Here is a 17,804-nt window from a genome sequence, read left to right on the forward strand (position 1 = left end):
AATAATTTTGTTGTGATGATTGTTACAGGAGTTCGGGAGTACTTTTGCTGAATCATCCCACTTTTTTTTTAGTAGAACAGAGAGCTGAAGTTTGTGATTTTTAACTTTACAGGACCCTAATTGACAATCTGCATCCCGGAGGTTTATAGCACCTCCTTTTATTTGAGTCTGAACATAGCTTCGAGGCATGATCTTCGACAATATGAAAAAAGTCCCTTCTTCATAGTCACTGCAGTCAATAATACGACTGGACTTCTGAATATTTGAGAGGACCTGTTTAACATCAACCATGTACTCTCCGGCTAAAATCCTGTTGTTGAAACTTGTGCAAAATGTTGAATATTCTTTAGCGTTGATATTATACCGTTTAAAAAACATCCACGTTAAGACGACATCTATCTTAAAATAGCTTTGATCAGCACTTTGTTGAATAGTCTTAGATAACTCGATAAAACTGGCAAAAGTTAGTGATAAAAAGGCTTTCCCTCTGACATCAAATGAAAGCATTAGATCACTTCCAGGAGATAAAGCTGATAGAAATTTATCACAAGAAGTATTCGTATTTGATCCAGTAGTTGTGTGTACAATCGATTCAGAATATATTTCTTTTGCGGGGACATGAATTGCTAAAGAACTATCAAAAGATACATTTGGTAGACTGCCTTCTCTTTTTTTAGAGGAAATAGTAGAATTAGGTTTTAGATTAGTGTTCTCATTTGAGGTTTCAGCTACAGGCTCTTTTTTGGTAAGATTCTCTGAATTTTTTATCTGAAGAGCTGCTTCTTTGACGACACTTGACGAACCGTTAGGATTTTTTGGAAAGATAGAATGGTTAAGAATAGTTTTATAGTCCGCACTGTTTTCCAACCCAATAACATCTGATGGTTCAGTAAGTTTCTTTAACACTTCAGTATAAACCATGTTCACCATGTCTGTACAGGGAAACATTGCAGAAATCAATGAAGAGTCGTGAATATGACTTTCTGATTTTATTATCTTCATTATTGTAGTAAGATTTTCAGAGGATGTCAAGAGCTCGATGATTTTCTCAGAACAATTGATAATTAGATCATTGGACCAGCAACTTGTTTTATTTAAAAACGACTCAGTCACAAATCTTACATATGTCTCAACATCTTGTAAGAGATTTACAAAGGATTTTTCACACTGTTCTTGTATTGATTTTATCTTGTAGACACTTGCAAAATGATATAAGTTCGATATTTGACCAAGACAAATATTTACTGTTCCACCATGTAGAAAAAGCAATGATTGATGAAGCATATCCTCAGCACCAGAGAATTGCAAACTTTCATGTAAAGTAATTTCTTCTGCCCCTGAATATATCATATCTTCGAAAACCGAGCTATGAAGCACAAGAAGGAGTGAGTTTACTAAAAATTTGGACTGATTTATCTTGATACACACTATATGAGGAAGATCGAAAGATTTGAAGAACCTAACAATATTCTTTTGACCTGGTAATGATATTGAGTCCGTATTTATGTCCATTCTTCACGTCTGTTTGATCACTCAGTGCTACAGAATAGTTTGAAATAATATATCGTAAATGGTATAATCGATAAGTATGATCAATAAAGTTAATTTTATGCTAATTCAGAAGTTTTCATACCTTCTTACGACTATTCACTTCAGGTAAAGAACACTAAACTAACGAAGTAAATAACAATCAAAGGAATGTTTGTGTGTTTTTAAACAATTGTAGATTGTTATAGCTTATAAACGTGAAAGGTAGGAATATGAATATCAGTGCATAAATATTATTAGATGAGTTTGCTTTGTAATGAAACAAAGAGTCTTATAAAAAATGTAAAAAAATTAAAATTGAATGATTAATTGTCTATATTCGTTGAAATGTAGATAAAATATAGATAAATAACGTTATCCAATTATGTTATTAGATTTTAATTTAAAATAAAATAAATTTAAATTTGAGGTCTGACCACTTCAATTTGAAGACAACATAAAATACGGGCATTGAATTGTGTTAAATATAAAGCTGCCCACCACACAGAGTAGAAAGAGATCTGTCTACATGATGCTTACTTCACCGTAGATGTAATATTATTTATATATACCTCGATTAAGACAAAGTATTTAATAAGGTGGACCACAACATACTATTTGCAAAAGCAAAACATTGCGGAATTCATAGAAGCATGCTACAGTGGTTAAGTTAATTCCTAACAAACTGCCTCCAGATAGTGGTCTTTGAAGGAACTAAGTCATCCTTCCAGTTGGTGATAAGTGGAGTGCCAAAAGGTACAGTGTTGGTACCAATTCATACTCTACATCGTTAACCAATTGGTCATGCAACTGCTTACCTCTCTTGGAAAGATATTTGGTGTTGACGCCAAATTTATTGGCAAGATATTGGACCTGGCCACCAAAGCATCTTAACAAGAAGACCTATGCATGTTTCTATGAATTTAAAAAAAATTATTTATTAACTTTTGTTTTATTATTCAGTCTTCAGTCATGTCATTGCCTGGGCTGGAAGAACCAAAATGCAGCTCAATGAAGCTAAAATTGAGATCCTCAACTATATGCTCAATAATTTGATTCTGCTACAAAATCTGCTATTTACAAATGATCTGCTCAGTTACAGTCTTACAACAGGTCAAGTAATTGAGCCAGCAGAAACTGTCAGGGACTTGGGGTTGGCGGGCCCTTCGTTACGCCACTGCTGGGGCCCTCGTCGGCGGGCCCTTTGTTACGCCACTGCTGGGAACGTCTCACGAAACTCAATATCATATCATTTGAGAGACGTGGAGAAAGGTGCATCCCCTGACATGGAATAAAAGTACAGTACTAAACAACAAATCACAGTGCTCTGTGGCAACACACTATGAAAACTCATTTGGAGTGAAAGTGGCACAGCTGTGGAATCTTCTTCCCAAAGAAATAAATTCCATCTCTAATTTGGACCTGTTAAAATCGTCACTGGCTAGATTCCTTAAAGAATTCCCTGACACGCCCCCTACTAAAGAATACACTGCTACTAACAACAATTCACTCTTGGAATGGTACTTACAGTGATAGAAGGACGTACTTGATACTGTTGTCCTGAAGCAATCCCAGCCAAACCTACCCAAAGTGTTCAAAGTAAATAGTATACAGGCTCTAAAAAATACAGAACTGCAATGCAGATGTCTTCAATTTCTTCTCAAAGAATTGGTCCAATAATAATAATAATAATTCTGTACAGTTACATAATTGAAACAATTATGGCCCCTTATTGTGGGCAGAGTATGTGTCTTTATTGAATTGTCCTGATATAAACTTATCTGAGTGATGCATTAAAATAATTTAAGGTGAGTTCTCTTAAAACTTTAAGACAATAGGAATAAATACTAGGACCTAATAAAATGAAAACAAAATGCAGCCATCTAATTTGTTGTTGAGCTTTCTCTTCTCCTACGGTTGACTAGAGGAACCATCTTTGGCGAGTATTAGGAACTTAGACCATTACAAATACCGTGCTGTAAGTTTGCAAGGCATGTGGACTAAGTGGGTCGAAAACAAATTTTAGGAAAACAAATTTAAATTTTGGTATTTATTAATAACAATCAAAACATATCATATCATAAAAATAAAGCCGCGCGTTGGTTGACTGCCTCAGTAAGGTGAATAATTTAAGCTTGAAGGTGCCCTGCGCATTTACAGAACCTTATGCGGCGATCACATATTCATGACGACCTGTGAGCGCCAAATTTAATTTAAAGATTCTAGAAATCATACATCACTACGAGTTACTCATGCTTTTGAGTTTTGGATTATAAGAGTGCGGATTGTCAGGTATTTCATTCATTCATACTTAATCGGTTTAAAGCTGTATATTTAGAACTCACTATTGTTTAAACTACGAAAGCAGAACGTAGATAATGGACAACGAAATAATGGACTTGAAAGTGGGTGTTGAGAATCCTCAACTATACTAAAGATTGGTTCAAAGTAACTAAATTTGCCTGTGTCTCTGGAGGCTCACATGATGATGAGAGGTGAAACCTTTATATACCCAAATCTAGAACACATAAAAGCTTTTAGTATTTGGGAGCAAAATGTTGGAATTCAATCCCAGTGAACATAAGAAATATAGATGTATAAAATTCTCGTTCATGTTGGATGTAATTTTTTAAAAAATTATTCGAACAATATACACATAATTGTCACAATGACCCAACAGTAAAGAAATCACTGTTGATGTAATTGATGGTGTCTCATCATATGGAATAAAAAATAACTTTGACTATTTGTACACTCCAGCTCTGTAATAACAATAAAGTGTTTTGGTGTCTTTGCTAGGATAGCAAGGTCCCCTTACCTGTGTATACATGCATTTCTTAAAATATCGAAACACAAAACAAGTGATTATAAATTTATTTAAGAATTTTATGACATCATTAAGTTAGGCAAGCAAGTGTAAAACGGTCACTATTAGATTTTGACCATTCTGTGTACATTTGTAGATGCTTATTTCGATTTTAATGATAAGTATTTAAAGTTAAGGTGCACAAATTTGTACTTCAAATCTTTATATTCGGCAAAACAAAATTTAAATTCTATTGCCATATTACAATGATTAATAATATCATAATAAAAATAGTTAAACTTTAACATATTATCTTCACGATTACTATAAAACCAAAACTAACTCGAATCCTAAAGCATAAACAGTTCAAATATCCTTTTACAAACCTTTCACCTGCGCGCGTCCGAAAAAATGGTTATTTTCTCACAACTCGTCAAGAAATGATTTTCATGCATGCTACGTAATAATTTTATTCGAAATCATTGCAAAAATATATTGATATAGCTTACTTTTTAAATCCTACAGCTTAATATTCATACAACAAAAAAGTATAAGCATGTACACAAAACAGTCGAAATCTAATTGCCACCCTGTAAAACAACTTAGCGTGCTTGCAGTTTTGTCAATTAAACCAGCTGAAAATGCCAACTTGTTCTACATTCTAGCTTGTAAAGAAAGCAAGCATGACAATGCGCGCGACGCGTCGAAGCAGTGTTGTCTTCCAATCAAACCAGCAATACCAACAAAAATAACATGGTTAAATGGTTAAAAACGTAATAAATATATAAATAGTTCTAAACATAATATTGTTGTACAATAGTGTTTTAAAATTAATCCCGTGTAGACACCTGTTGCACGCTACGCACGAAAATATTTAATCTTGTTTGTGTTGCATTGGAGCTTGCTCAAACCAGAGCCCTTTCGCTTACAATAGCGCATGACCGCCAAAAACGGGCACAGGATATTACTTGTGAAATAAGCGCGTCACGCAGTACGTGTAGACTCATGGCTAGGTGAATGTTGACGCATTAAATGCTTGTTAGCAGTATGAAAATGATAAAACGTAAATATTCGTACAAAAAAAGATACAATTAATTTTAAAAATAGGTTGGGAGTGTTATAAAGTTGTTGTACTCTATAAGTGTATATTCACCTACAAGCATAACTGCTTGGCGTGATGAGGTACATCTTTGATTGGTCGAAGGTCTTTCAACAACACACCATCACCACTTTCATAGTAGTCCCCGGCTTATGACGGGTTCATAGCGGTATTAAACATGTTTTTCTGGGCCCAAACATTCTACGCTCCTACTATGCTATTACTGGTCTCTTGACTAACTCCCAATCATCTGTCCATATGGTATTGTTTCTGGACAAATAGATGGTATACGATGCCCTCAGGCTGATGTCAGCGATCTTCATGCAGGCCTTCTTCTTCTCTTTGTTGTTTACGTTCAGATGGTTCATAAAGGTTGGGAGGCTATAGTTGTAAATGCCTCGAGCTCCCACTTCTACTGTCTGGAGCTTGCAAGCCCATCCGTTGGCTTCTATCTCTTCTGTCAGCTGCTGATATCTCTTCATCTTTCGCTTCTCTTGATCAGCAAATTTCTGCTCATTTCCACAAGTCAGCTCCATTAGATAAACCTTCTTTGCTTTATCTGAATAGATCACTACATCAGGTCTTAGTGGTGTAGCTGCAATGTGCTGCGGGAAGTTCCTCTGTCTCTCATCCTCATCAAATATTATCTTCCAGTCGTTGGCATCTGAAAAGAAATATCTTTTGGTCTTATGATGAGTTGGGTCAGCTAAGGTAACCTTCTCGCGCTTATTGCCTGCCTTGTGAAAGACCGACGGTGCCCTCTTCGATTCCTTGGCGATGTCGGAATTAAACTCTTCAATCTGTGATGAAACAGTCTTCATGATTTCACGTAGGACCTGATCATGGCGCCAGTTGAAACGTCCCTGTCTTAGTGCAACCTTGCAGAACGTCAGGATATGATTGAGTGTCCCTTGTTTGCTGCAGAGTTTACAGTTTCCTGAAACGGCTTTATTCCAAAGCTTTAGGTTGCTAGGTGTTGACGCAGTGTCATGAATAGCATTGACATGAAACTTTAACAGTTCCGGACTAAGTTGATAGATCAAGTTATTCCATGTGGTGTCAAATGTCATTGTATTTTCCCATGTGAGAAAGAGGTTTTGCCGCTTTTTGTCAAAAAGTGAACAAATAAGTGTCTCTTCATCAAAGGTCCTCACCATGTTGGTTAGCAGTTTCCTCTCTGATGTGTCCTCATATCTTGTCCCATACCCGAGGCCAGTTGTACCAACTGCAGGTTTTCCAACTAACTCTTGGAAGTAAAGTTGGCGCTGACGGTCTTTCAGCTCTTTGGGATAAGACCACATCTTCTGTGTGTCTGCAATAGCCTTATGGTTAGAGTACACTTTTTTGATGTAGGGGTCACTTGAGTTACAAAGTTGGTGTCCCTTAATAAGTTGAATGACTTTGTACTCAGTGCAGATGTTTTTCAGCTGCAATCCTTTCTGGTCTCTACTCCTGTAGAGGACGGTGGTGGTACAAGGATGCGCAATTCCTAGCCACTTCTTAAGGTATCTGTTACACAGTGCCTCAAGCTCTCTCACAAATGTGATGGGTAGGTTATAGACAGTAAACCCCCATGACATCTTACTAATGATGAGGTTGTTATACACCCACGCCTTCATTGGACCGGTGATTTCATCATTAGACGTTGTTTCCAAAAGGTCCTCTAACTTCTTCTTAATCATGGACCGAATTTCCTTTACCTCAAGATCTACATACATGTACATTCCTAGGAACTTCATTGGTGCTTGGATAATGGACGGCACCTGTTGTTCGCTTAGTACAAACTCTGCATCATAGGTATTGTACTTTCCTCCAGTACACTTCATAGACATAGACAGGCACTTCGATGGTTTAGCCTTCATTTTCTTCGACCAGTCCAGGAACTCTTCTACTACCTTCAACATCTTCTTCATCTCCTTCTCGCTCTTCGACAACAGGGTTAGGTCATCAGCAAATGCTTTCTTTGAGGTCTTGCTATCACTGAAGCTTGGCTCATACCCAACTTGACTGCACAGTACAGCTAGAAGTTCCAGTAGGATGTTGAATACTATAAGGAACAGGATCACGGACAGTGGGTCTCCCTGGAACAGGCCTAGCTCATACCAGAATGTTCTGGATGTCCATTTCCTGCACTTAACTAGGACATATATTATATATATTTAATATAAAAAACCAAAATTTTGTGGACTGACATAAATTTAAATTTAAAGTTTTTTAGCCAATGCTGTGGATGTCAACTGTAAAAGTGAGGTATGCTTTTTGTAGAGATATTAAAGATTATTACATTTCATTTCTCTGTATCAAGAAAAAGGTTGATGGACGATGAGTGATTCATACCTACTGACACCTACAACCAGAGGGACCCCAATAAACGTTAGTCAACTGTGACGGACGTAGCCTCCCAATAGGGAGGTAAAATGGGTGCCCCAACATTAAAAAAAATCACAGTGAAACAATTTTAAATGACGATTAACATTTTTGATATTTTACCTTATAATTGACACCCAGAATACATATTTTTGATTTTTCTGAACTTATATATATTTTAAATATCGAACACCAATTGCACTATTTGAACTTTTCTGTTTGTCTAAAAGACCCGTCAAAGAAACTCTTTTTATAACAACCATGCCCTCAAACAGTGTCGTTTACAAATCTAGTTGCCTTTGGAATTCATTCCGTCAGATGTTGGCACTGAACGACCTTGAAATCACTCATGGTGTATTCAAATCAAAGGTAAAAAAAGTCATTCTCTCGTCTCAGGGTAAAGGTGACAAGAATACCTGGCCCCTTTGGCAAACTTTCTGAACTCAGGCAGCTTGAACGACTAAATTTGAAAAAGTAAAACTTCTTGTCTGAATGAACTATTAGAACCTCAAGAAGCTGATCTGCATGTCTCCGCTACTAAAATGTTTAATGAGCTCAATCACTCATCACTTAACAGTTTAATCTTCAAAGAAATTAGCGGAAAAACTTTCTAGGAAATCAGGCCAACGATATAGTTGATCCCTACATAAAAGAACTTCAATGGCTCAAGGTACAAGAACGTATTGAATTTAAAATACTCCTGTTAACTTTCAAACTGCTCCATGGGCTTGCACCTTCATACCTGTCAAACCTTGTTAAGTACAATTCCAGTGGTGGAAGAGATGTGTCTCTTCATTGCCCCATAAACAGTCCACCCAGAGCCTTCTCTTCATCTGCTCCAAGATTATGGAACAATCTTCCTCAAGAAATCACAAAATGTGTAAACATCAAGGACTTTAAGGGAAAACTTAAAGCTCACCTGTTTAGAAAGTCCTTTGATTTTTACTGAGTAACTAATCCTTTATTGAAGGTTAAGATTTAATTAAAATGTTTATCTTATAGCAGGTCAATTTCACGCTTTAAATTAAATTATTTTAGGCTGTTAGTTTTCAAGGATTTTTGGGCAACATTTAAGATAATAATCTTTTTTTTTTGCGTTTCACTGTGTCTGCCAACAAAATTGTAGTGTAGGTCGGAAAAGGAGGCTCTATCCTGGGACACCAACATTTTTTGGGTTGGCACCCGGGAGAAAGCTACCTTATTCTTTGTATTTTGTCTCAAGTACTAGAGCATCTTTTCTTCTCTTTTTTACTGTCTCTACTTTTATGTTGCCCAGATTGTTTGGTATGACTGTATTGGATTTTCAGATATAATCTTTATCATCAGTTACTGTTCTGCAGTAAACTTCTTCAATCAATTTTTATTGTATATTGGAAACTTCAGATTGTTTGTATATTTGGAGTCTATAGAATTTCTATGGATTTTTTAAGGAATTTTTATTGAGTTTTTATAGAATTTTTAATATATCAGGGAATTTCATTTTTATAAACCTGATTTTTAAATTTGTTAGGCTGTTGAGTTTCATACTGCGATTTCTGTTAGAAAACCTGCTAACCCTTCTTGGATATCTGCTTGTTAGGTGCATCTGCCTTATTTAGTCACGTTATATTTTACAGTTTTTATCTCCTGTTTTCTGAACAGTTTCTTGTTCCACCTCCGTCTAAGGCAAAGATGCACACTCTCGTTAATTTAAGTATCTTTTACAGCTGTGCATAAGGGTTAAATTTAAATTATTTAACCTTTTGGTGCTGTATAAAAATAACATTAATTTATTATTATATCGGGTCTCAATAAGAGGTCTCGACTGCCTAGGCATCAAACCTTGGCAATCGGTAATTTTCCTCTGGCCCGGAGTCAGCTGACCCTAGGGACCAGAGGATAAAGGCGTAGAGACTGTGTGTATCTACAAAAGTGGTTGTTTTTACAAGAGACAGGGCTTGCAACGCAAGGGAAGAAAAACGGGAGAAACAAACACAAAATGCATATTAAATGACTTAGAAATTCAAACAATCCTACACTACAATAAATGTTTATTACATAATTATAATATGTTGTATAAACAAGAAACAGGGCTTGCAGGGCAAGAGATGGGACACATAAGAGCTGGCCACAGAGTGTATAATACAGTAATTCAGCAAACACCTATTACTAATACTGAAAACTGAATCACAAATTATCACAATAATTACAAGAATATATGAAATACTAAACACAATTTTTATACAAGAAACAGGGCTTGCAGAGCAAGGGAAGAAAAACAAGAGAAATAACTGTAACAATTGTATATCACAAAGTCCAGACGAAAATAATCTTTGCACAAATCTGGGAGTAAATTCAATACAGTACTTAATAAATACAATAACTTTCCGATATGTACATTGATATGAGTTAAAAGTTGTATAAACAAGAGACAGGGCTTGCGGAGCAAGGGAAGAGATAAAAGAGGACCAGGCAAAAAGTATATATTACAGTTATACAGAATAAACTAAAACTGAAAGAAGTGTGTATTAAACACTCAATTAGATGTCTAAGACCATCCTGAGAATTCTGGCTGATCCAAGCAGAGCTGTCTTCTGAAGATTAGAGATGCTCAGATTGCAGTGGACTGCATCGAGGTGCTTACGAAAGTTTATGGTGACAGTTCCTAAAGCGCCTACCACCACTGGGACAATTGTAACCTTTCGTAAATTCCAGTTCTTCTTAATCTCTCTTTTTAGGTCTTGATAAGCTAGTATCTTATCTTGCTCTCTATCCAAGATCCGGGTATCTCCTGGGACTGCAACGTCGATGATGGTTGCTGCGTTGGTTACCTTGTCTACCAGGAGAAGATCCGGTCTGCAGTGCTCAATAACGTGGTCTGACTGGATGTGAAAGTCCCACAATAGCTTGACTTTTTCGTTCTCCAACACCTTCTCTGCTCGGTGTTCGTACCACTTTTTACTGCGTGGGAAGCCGTATTCCTTGCACAGACTCCAGTGTAATGCGGCAGCTACTTTGTCATGCCGACACTTATATTCTGTCTGTGAAAGTTTTGGGCACCCATTCAGTATGTGATCTATTGTCTCATAATGATTTCTGCAGAGTCTGCAGAGTGGAGAAGAGCCAGGTGTTTTGTCAATCTTATTCTTTACATAGTTAGTCCTAAGTGCTTGGTCTTGGGCTGCTATCAACAATCCTTCTGTCTCCTTCTTCAAGTCTTGTTGAGTGAGCCAGTTCCAAGAGGTTATCGGATCTGCTATACCCGTCATCTGCCTTGGAAACTGTCCGTGCATCACTTTAGTAGTCCACTTCTCCTTGCGTATTTCCTCGCGTTGTGTTCGGTCAGTATCTTTGTCTATCTCTTCACCTAAGAGTATCTTGTCTTTGACAAAGTAGTCCTTCAGAGCAATCAGTTCCGGGTCTCTACTCTTCATCACATAGGTGGTGAGTGCATTCTCCTCTCTCTTTACGACTTCCTCTATACTATGAAGCCCACGGCCACCAAGTTGACGGCTGACGTATAGCCGATCAACATCTCCTTGGGGATGATGAGCTCCATTTATCCTCATTAGTGTTCGGGTCTTGACGTCCAAGGCTTTGATTTCTCCAGCGTTCCAAGAAAGAATTCCAGCTCCATATCTTATCATTATTATTATTATTATTATAGTGAGGCAATGACATTTATTAGGAAGAGAGTAAGATTTGACCTTTTGAGAACAGGACCAGGATAGAAATGGTCAGGCAATTCTGTATCGGTACCAAATGGTATAAATCAAATCAAATCATGGTAACACTTCACCTCTGAACCGGAATGGTTTTTGTATTCCTATTTAATAAAACTAAAGTGCCACGAACTTTGGGGGGAAAGCTAAAACCTGCGGTATATGGGGGTTTTGGTTTTTAGGGTCCCAAATTGGTCTAAAATGGGTGGATAAGGCCTCAAATCTTGACTTACTTACTTTTTTTTGATATTTGCACGTATGAACTTAGAAATTTAATGATATTCAACTTTTAGAAATTAAACTTAATTCTTGCTGCACAGTGCCTTTGCATATAATAATAAGTCAGCTGACTCCGGGCCAGAGAAAAATTACCGATTGCCAAGGTTTGATGCCTAGGCAGTCGAGACCTCTTATTGAGACCCGATATAATAATAATAACTAGAAATTTATGCAGTGCTTTATAGCTAAAAAGAACTCAAAATCCAAAGATTCAGTTCAAGCCATCAAAAGCGACTCATGAACATGTACATAAAAACTTAGAATTTTATGAAGTATGGTTTTTATGAGAAAGATATTATATAATACTTAATATGAACACCTCTTCTTGAAAGGGATGAGTCTTTAGTCTTGCGTTTGTTGATATAGTCTGGACTCTGTCGCATGTTGTTGACGCATTAGAACACTGTTAAAGCAATTGTATAATCTATTCGTTGTCTTATTGGAACAAAATTGGCCTTTTTCAGGAATAGAGTGACAAGTTGTTCCATTTTTTTAATAGCTTTTCCACCAAACAAGAATCATACACAGGAATTTTGTACCATCTGGAGTATCTTTATGAGAAAATCAGGTAAATCATGTAAAAGTCCATTGCAATAGTTTTGAAAAGATGAAACAGCGGATGAGCTATCTTTTTAGGTCATAGTTAAGTTTTGAGCCTATAACTCGAAGGTTCCTGAAATTGATGTTGTAACAACTAATAAGTGAATTGATTTTCAAATGTAAGGAATTGATCAGTTAAACAAAAAATTCAGTTAAACAAAAACTGGACATGAAGAGTAACTGTTCTTTGTCTGTACTACAAAAGCTTATGATTTGTTTTCGTTTACTTTGAGTTTATTTTGGGTCATCCAGCTCTTAATATCTTGAAATGAATGTGTTATTCTCTCTTCGATTGTTGACAGATCTCGAAATAGTAGGTTAAACTCTATGTAAAGTTGGGTGTTATCTGCATACATGTGTCATAGCGAAGTACTGTCAAGCATGAGAGGAGTTCAGGGTTAATATGAGAACATGAACTAACAAGCACACCTTGAACTGAGCTTATGAGCATCCTCACTGGCTAATATTATATTACGGCCAGGGTATCAAGTCAATTAAGTCCACTATATCTTAGGGATAATCATCCTCCTCTATTCAGTATTCCTCTAAACGTGAACGTCTAAGTGAGATGTGATTCAAATGCTGAACACTTTGCATTGAAATCAGATGACAAACAGTATGCGACATCTAAAAGAAATAATCAGACCGATAAGTGTACAGATAATTGTACACTGTACAGGGACCTGTACGGTAAATCAGGGTTTGCAGTAAACTGGGTTTGCGGTAAATTGGGCGCAGTAAATCGGGGTTTTGCTGTAATAATTATATATATATTCTAGCTCAGTCCCATTCATTCCACATTCCCTCCTTCAATTCTCTAAATAATTATAGAATTATTAGGTATGGCACAAGGTCTGAAGAAACACGGAAAAAGTCAGTCAATCAAGAAGAAGAAAAAGCCTGCTATTCAGAAGGTCAAAAAAGGAGCTAGGACTTTTGCTCCAAAAAAGAATGCAAGACTTCTAGAACATGCAGTGAAAAAGCAGATTGAGAAAGGAATAAATACCAATATTGAAGAAGCACTAAATAAAGCAATGGTTAACGATAACCATAAATTCAAAGTGGTCAAAAAGGCTTTGGGCGAAGAATCAAAGAAATCTGTAACTTCCAAAAAATAAATTTTAGGCTGCTTACTATTTATTTGAAATTGGGGCTGTTTTGTAGGGTTGATGTTAACCTATTTATTCGATAAGTTAGCTATTAATTCTACACAATTTTTATGTGAATGGTAAATTCATTTCAAGTTGCTGTTGTTATGTGCATTTTTATCAAATTTTTATCAAATATGATTCAACAGCTTCCACTAGAAGACTGCTTCAGTTCTCATTCCAGTAATTTTAAGGTTTCTGTGCCTTTATTTATGGTATTTACAGTTGTTGGAAAAGTTCAATATAGCCAATTTTTCTAACAAGCTAGAACATATTATACTGTATTTATTGTTTTCAGTTGCAGGATTACTTGTCTAATTTATTTTCTTTCAAGATTCGTACAATTTCTCTTCCAGCTTGAATAAAAAATCTTGGTCCATTGTATGGATATCTTCAAATTCAAAATTATCTGTTCTAAATGATGAAAGATTTTCAAGTTAGTAGTTTGTAATGTTTTTGCCAAGTTAACCTACCTTCTTCAGGACAATCAGGTTTGGACCTGTATGTAGAAATTGCAGTAATTCTAACGAAGATGCACCAAGTAAATAGAACTGATTCAAGTTCAACCAACCAGTTACTGCCTCTTTATCTTGACAAGTTTGTTGCACAAATTATCAGATCCTTTGGGTGGCAGGCTGTTGCTCCTGAATGCTTGTCTTTGCTCACTGATTTAGCAAAAGATCTGATTCTCAAGATTGGAACTAAAGCATCAGTCTTCGCTCATCATGCTGGAAGAGCCACACCCTCCTTCTACGATGTGCAGTGCAGTATTTCTGAGTGTGGAATTGACGTTAGGAATATTCACCTCACCAGAACACTACCAAGGGTGCCTAGTGTGGTGAATAAACCACCTGAAAAACCACCCACTATTTTGAAGATAACAAAACCTCTACCACAGCCCTCCTATATACCAGATCATTTGAACCACGATTTTCCTCAGCCACACACCTACATAAAGACACCAACTTACTCAATGCCAGTTTCATCTTACTCAAGTTTGCGGGAGGCTCGGGCCCGGCAGAGAAATGAAGTGTTGAACAGTTTGAGCAGACAAGTTGTAAACTCCTGCACTTCTATTCAGCTCATACCCGGTCTAGAGGACTGTGCTTGGGCCACTCCTGAAACTATAGACTCTTTAGACTACCTCATCACTCATCAGGACGATTTCAAAATGAAGAAGAAAAAACGTAGAGTTCAGTCTAACAATATATACCTCCAGCCTCCTAAATGCTCGTGGGCTGGGTTATTTACCTCTTGAACACCGAGCATAATTTCTGTGAATTTTACAGTGTTTCATATAAAGCCTTAGTGCTAGATATGGTATAATTAAATGTTGTCAAACATGTGTCACTTAGATTGGTAAATGTATTAGACGTTACCGCATTGTGTATTGACGTATTGACCAATCTTAAATCTGCAAAGCATTCTTCATTTTGGCTTTCTCTATTTATAGCATTATAACATTATATTATTTCTCTATTAATAAAGTAGTTGTGATTTGCAACATGAGGATTGCAGACGATCAAATCTTAAAGAACTCGAATTGTTGATGAGACTATTTACCGTATATTAACTCATAACTGCAAAATTTAAATAGTTTAAATCAATCCTCGAGAGAGACAGTTGAGGAAAACTGTTGGAATGTTGAGTATGATTTCTACTCGATTATATTTATCATAATATTATTGACATTATAACATCCCAGCAGTTGACCACAATTGATACCTCCTGCAGCTTTTAGTAATCAGTATATTATTTCCTTGTAGTTCAAACACACACAGTGTCACGCCGAACATTTTGTCGTCCTGCCTAAATAAGTATTTATTTGATAGTGTCTATTGCATCCTTTCCAATTATGTAGTTTAAATTTTGATGGAGTTTTAAAGCTTATATAGCATAATGTGCTATTGCTGTTTTGCTTTCCCAAAAAAGAGAGAAATTCCACTCTTGAGGCTAGCCGGACCTTATTTAAAAAGGTTAAAATATATTTATTTCATAATAACATGGTTACCTCAATATTACTTAAACTAAATGTTTCCAACATGAATCTTTATAAAGTCAAGAGATAGTTTCTCCACCAGTCAGACAAACTTTTCTCTTATTTCTCTAATTATGTATTGGCCCACCGTATTATTTGTAAAATATGCATATAGCCATAGAAACGACCGTCACTATTCTTTGTAACCATGCTCCTGTTCAGGTAATGATCTTGTGTCAGTTTTATAGATGTTGACGGAGGTCAGGGATGCGAAATGCTAACTCAGTTTCAGGAATCTCTTCAAAGCCCGATCCAAAGGTATGCAATTGTAAATTATATTTTACAAGTTAATGTTATTTGTAAATGCTCAAGATCGATATTCTACTTTTATAGAAATGGTATGAGTTTCTAAGATCGACTAAATAGCGTAATGTTGCGCGAATATATTTAGTGATCTGTGCGCTTTCAACTTTTAATTATATAGCTTACTGTGCTTCACAGTTTAAACTCTACCAAATATTGTACGATCAGAATTGAAAATAATTCCTTTCTCGGACTAGTAGAGGCAAACAATGTAATTAATTGCATTAAATTCAGTAATGGTTCTAATTGGGTGGCAGGGTTATTATAATCGTCTCACATGAAATTTGATACGTGCAATTAGGCTGAAGTGAGCGTTTAACGAAATTGGAACACTAATAACATTTGAGGGCCAATGGAATATTAATGCAATAATTGTACCTTTATATAGGCCCTTTCTCTTCAGACATATCCTCTCTCGTCGAGTGGCCTAAAATCTGTAGCTTCCAACTTATTTGCGAACATTTGGTTCTTTTTAAGGTTAAATGACTCGCGGGGCCAAACTAGGCTATATGTAAGGTGTTGAATTTAAATATTCCAGTCGATTAGTCTTCAATATTGACCTAGATTAGTAGATTTATGCTATGCTTTCCACGATTTATATAATTTCCGTGTTCGCAATTAAATGATGTATCATCTAAATAATTAGAGATTTGTAGATCATACCTATTTCTCGGAAATGATTTATTGAAATCCTGTTAATCCTCAGAATACGTCATTAGTTCAGTAGAATGTGCAATAGTTACCTTGTTTGGTTGAAGTGTAATTTTAGTGATTCATTTTAAGAGTTTGCAGAGCTTGCACTCACCAAGTTTAAAATGCAACATGATGGTTTCAATGATATTAAATTTCTTTAAAAAAATGATAGTTGGTGACGAAGTGACAGTCTCCACTCAGTGTTTCAAAACAAATTAGTTGACGACGTTTCGGCAACATGCCTTTGTCACGGACAGGACGTTACAATAACTTACATAGCTGCAATTTACAATGTAAAAATAATCTATCAATACCATGAAATATTACAAAATTTCGTTACAAAAATCTATACAATCAACAAGCATTAACGTGAAATAACTACAAATTTATAACAGAAAATCTATACAATTCAAATATAACTGGCAATATCATGAAATAACAATAACAAATTTAAAAGAAACAAAAATAGAGCTACATTTTCTTTTAAAATTCGTAATTGTTATTTCATGATATTGCCAGTTATATTTGAATTGTATAGATTTTCTGCAATAAATTTGTAGTTGATTGTTTAGATTTTTGTAAAAAATGTTTGTAATATTTCATGGTATTGATAGATTATTTTAACATTGTAAATTGCAGCTATGTAAGTTATTGTAACGTCCTGTCCGTGACAAAGGCATGTTGCCGAAACGTCGACAACTAACTTGTTTTGAAACACTGATTGGAGACTCTCACTTCGTCACCAACTATCATCAAAATATATGATCGACCCACTCATAAGAGCGAAGAAAGATTACCGATATTAAATTTCATAAGAAGTTCACAATAGAGGAATTTGAATAAAACTCAGCGCTTTTTTCGTTATCAACAAAATTAAAGATATTCGGCTCTTTTACATGCAATGGTAATTATTTTTAATCACATATCACCGCATTTTATGGCGATGAATGTCTAAAAGTTGCTACAAAACGTATTCTAAACGTCCTCTTTGTCAGACGTATAGGAGGGGGGGGGGGGGGGGCCAATGGCATAAATGGAGAAAATGGAGAATTACTCATAGGTTTTTCCATTTTCTCCATAGAAATAGTCTCCATTTTATGCCATTTTATGCCATTTTATGCCATTGAAAACCTGAAAAATTTAGAATTTCGAGAAAAATTATTAAAAAAAAAGATATTTTCGGCCAATGATGAACAGAGTATCATGAAACATGGAGAAAAGTGCTTTTTAGAAAAACTTTGAA

General features: G+C 35.8%; 3 protein-coding genes across 3 annotated transcripts in view; 2 read left to right on the forward strand and 1 right to left on the reverse strand.

Moving 5' to 3' along the window:
• Positions 1-5,644: 5,644 nt before the first annotated feature.
• Positions 5,645-8,595, reverse strand: LOC134814830 (uncharacterized). The gene is made up of 2 exons (XM_063823121.1): positions 8,551-8,595; positions 5,645-7,513 (listed from the first exon to the last, which is right to left on the reverse strand). The coding sequence occupies exons 1-2, from the start codon at positions 8,593-8,595 to the stop codon at positions 5,645-5,647; spliced, it is 1,914 nt and encodes a 637-aa protein (XP_063679191.1).
• A 5,464-nt stretch (positions 8,596-14,059) lies between these two features.
• Positions 14,060-14,785, forward strand: LOC134814831 (transcription initiation factor TFIID subunit 8-like). Its single transcript, XM_063823122.1, has one exon. The coding sequence runs from the start codon at positions 14,060-14,062 to the stop codon at positions 14,783-14,785; it is 726 nt and encodes a 241-aa protein (XP_063679192.1).
• Positions 14,786-15,728: 943 nt separating this feature from the next.
• LOC134814644 (adenylate cyclase type 5-like) overlaps positions 15,729-17,804 on the forward strand; it is a 42,215-nt gene continuing 40,139 nt past the window's right edge. The window contains exon 1 of the mRNA XM_063822801.1: positions 15,729-15,823. Within this exon, the coding sequence (XP_063678871.1) occupies positions 15,773-15,823 (51 nt within the window). The 5' untranslated portion in view covers positions 15,729-15,772. The remainder of the gene's footprint in view (positions 15,824-17,804) is intronic.

This window comes from Bolinopsis microptera, chromosome 5 (genome assembly GCF_026151205.1).
Source record: "Bolinopsis microptera isolate Bmic1 chromosome 5, MBARI_Bmic_1.0, whole genome shotgun sequence".
Lineage (NCBI taxonomy): Eukaryota > Metazoa > Ctenophora > Tentaculata > Lobata > Bolinopsidae > Bolinopsis > Bolinopsis microptera.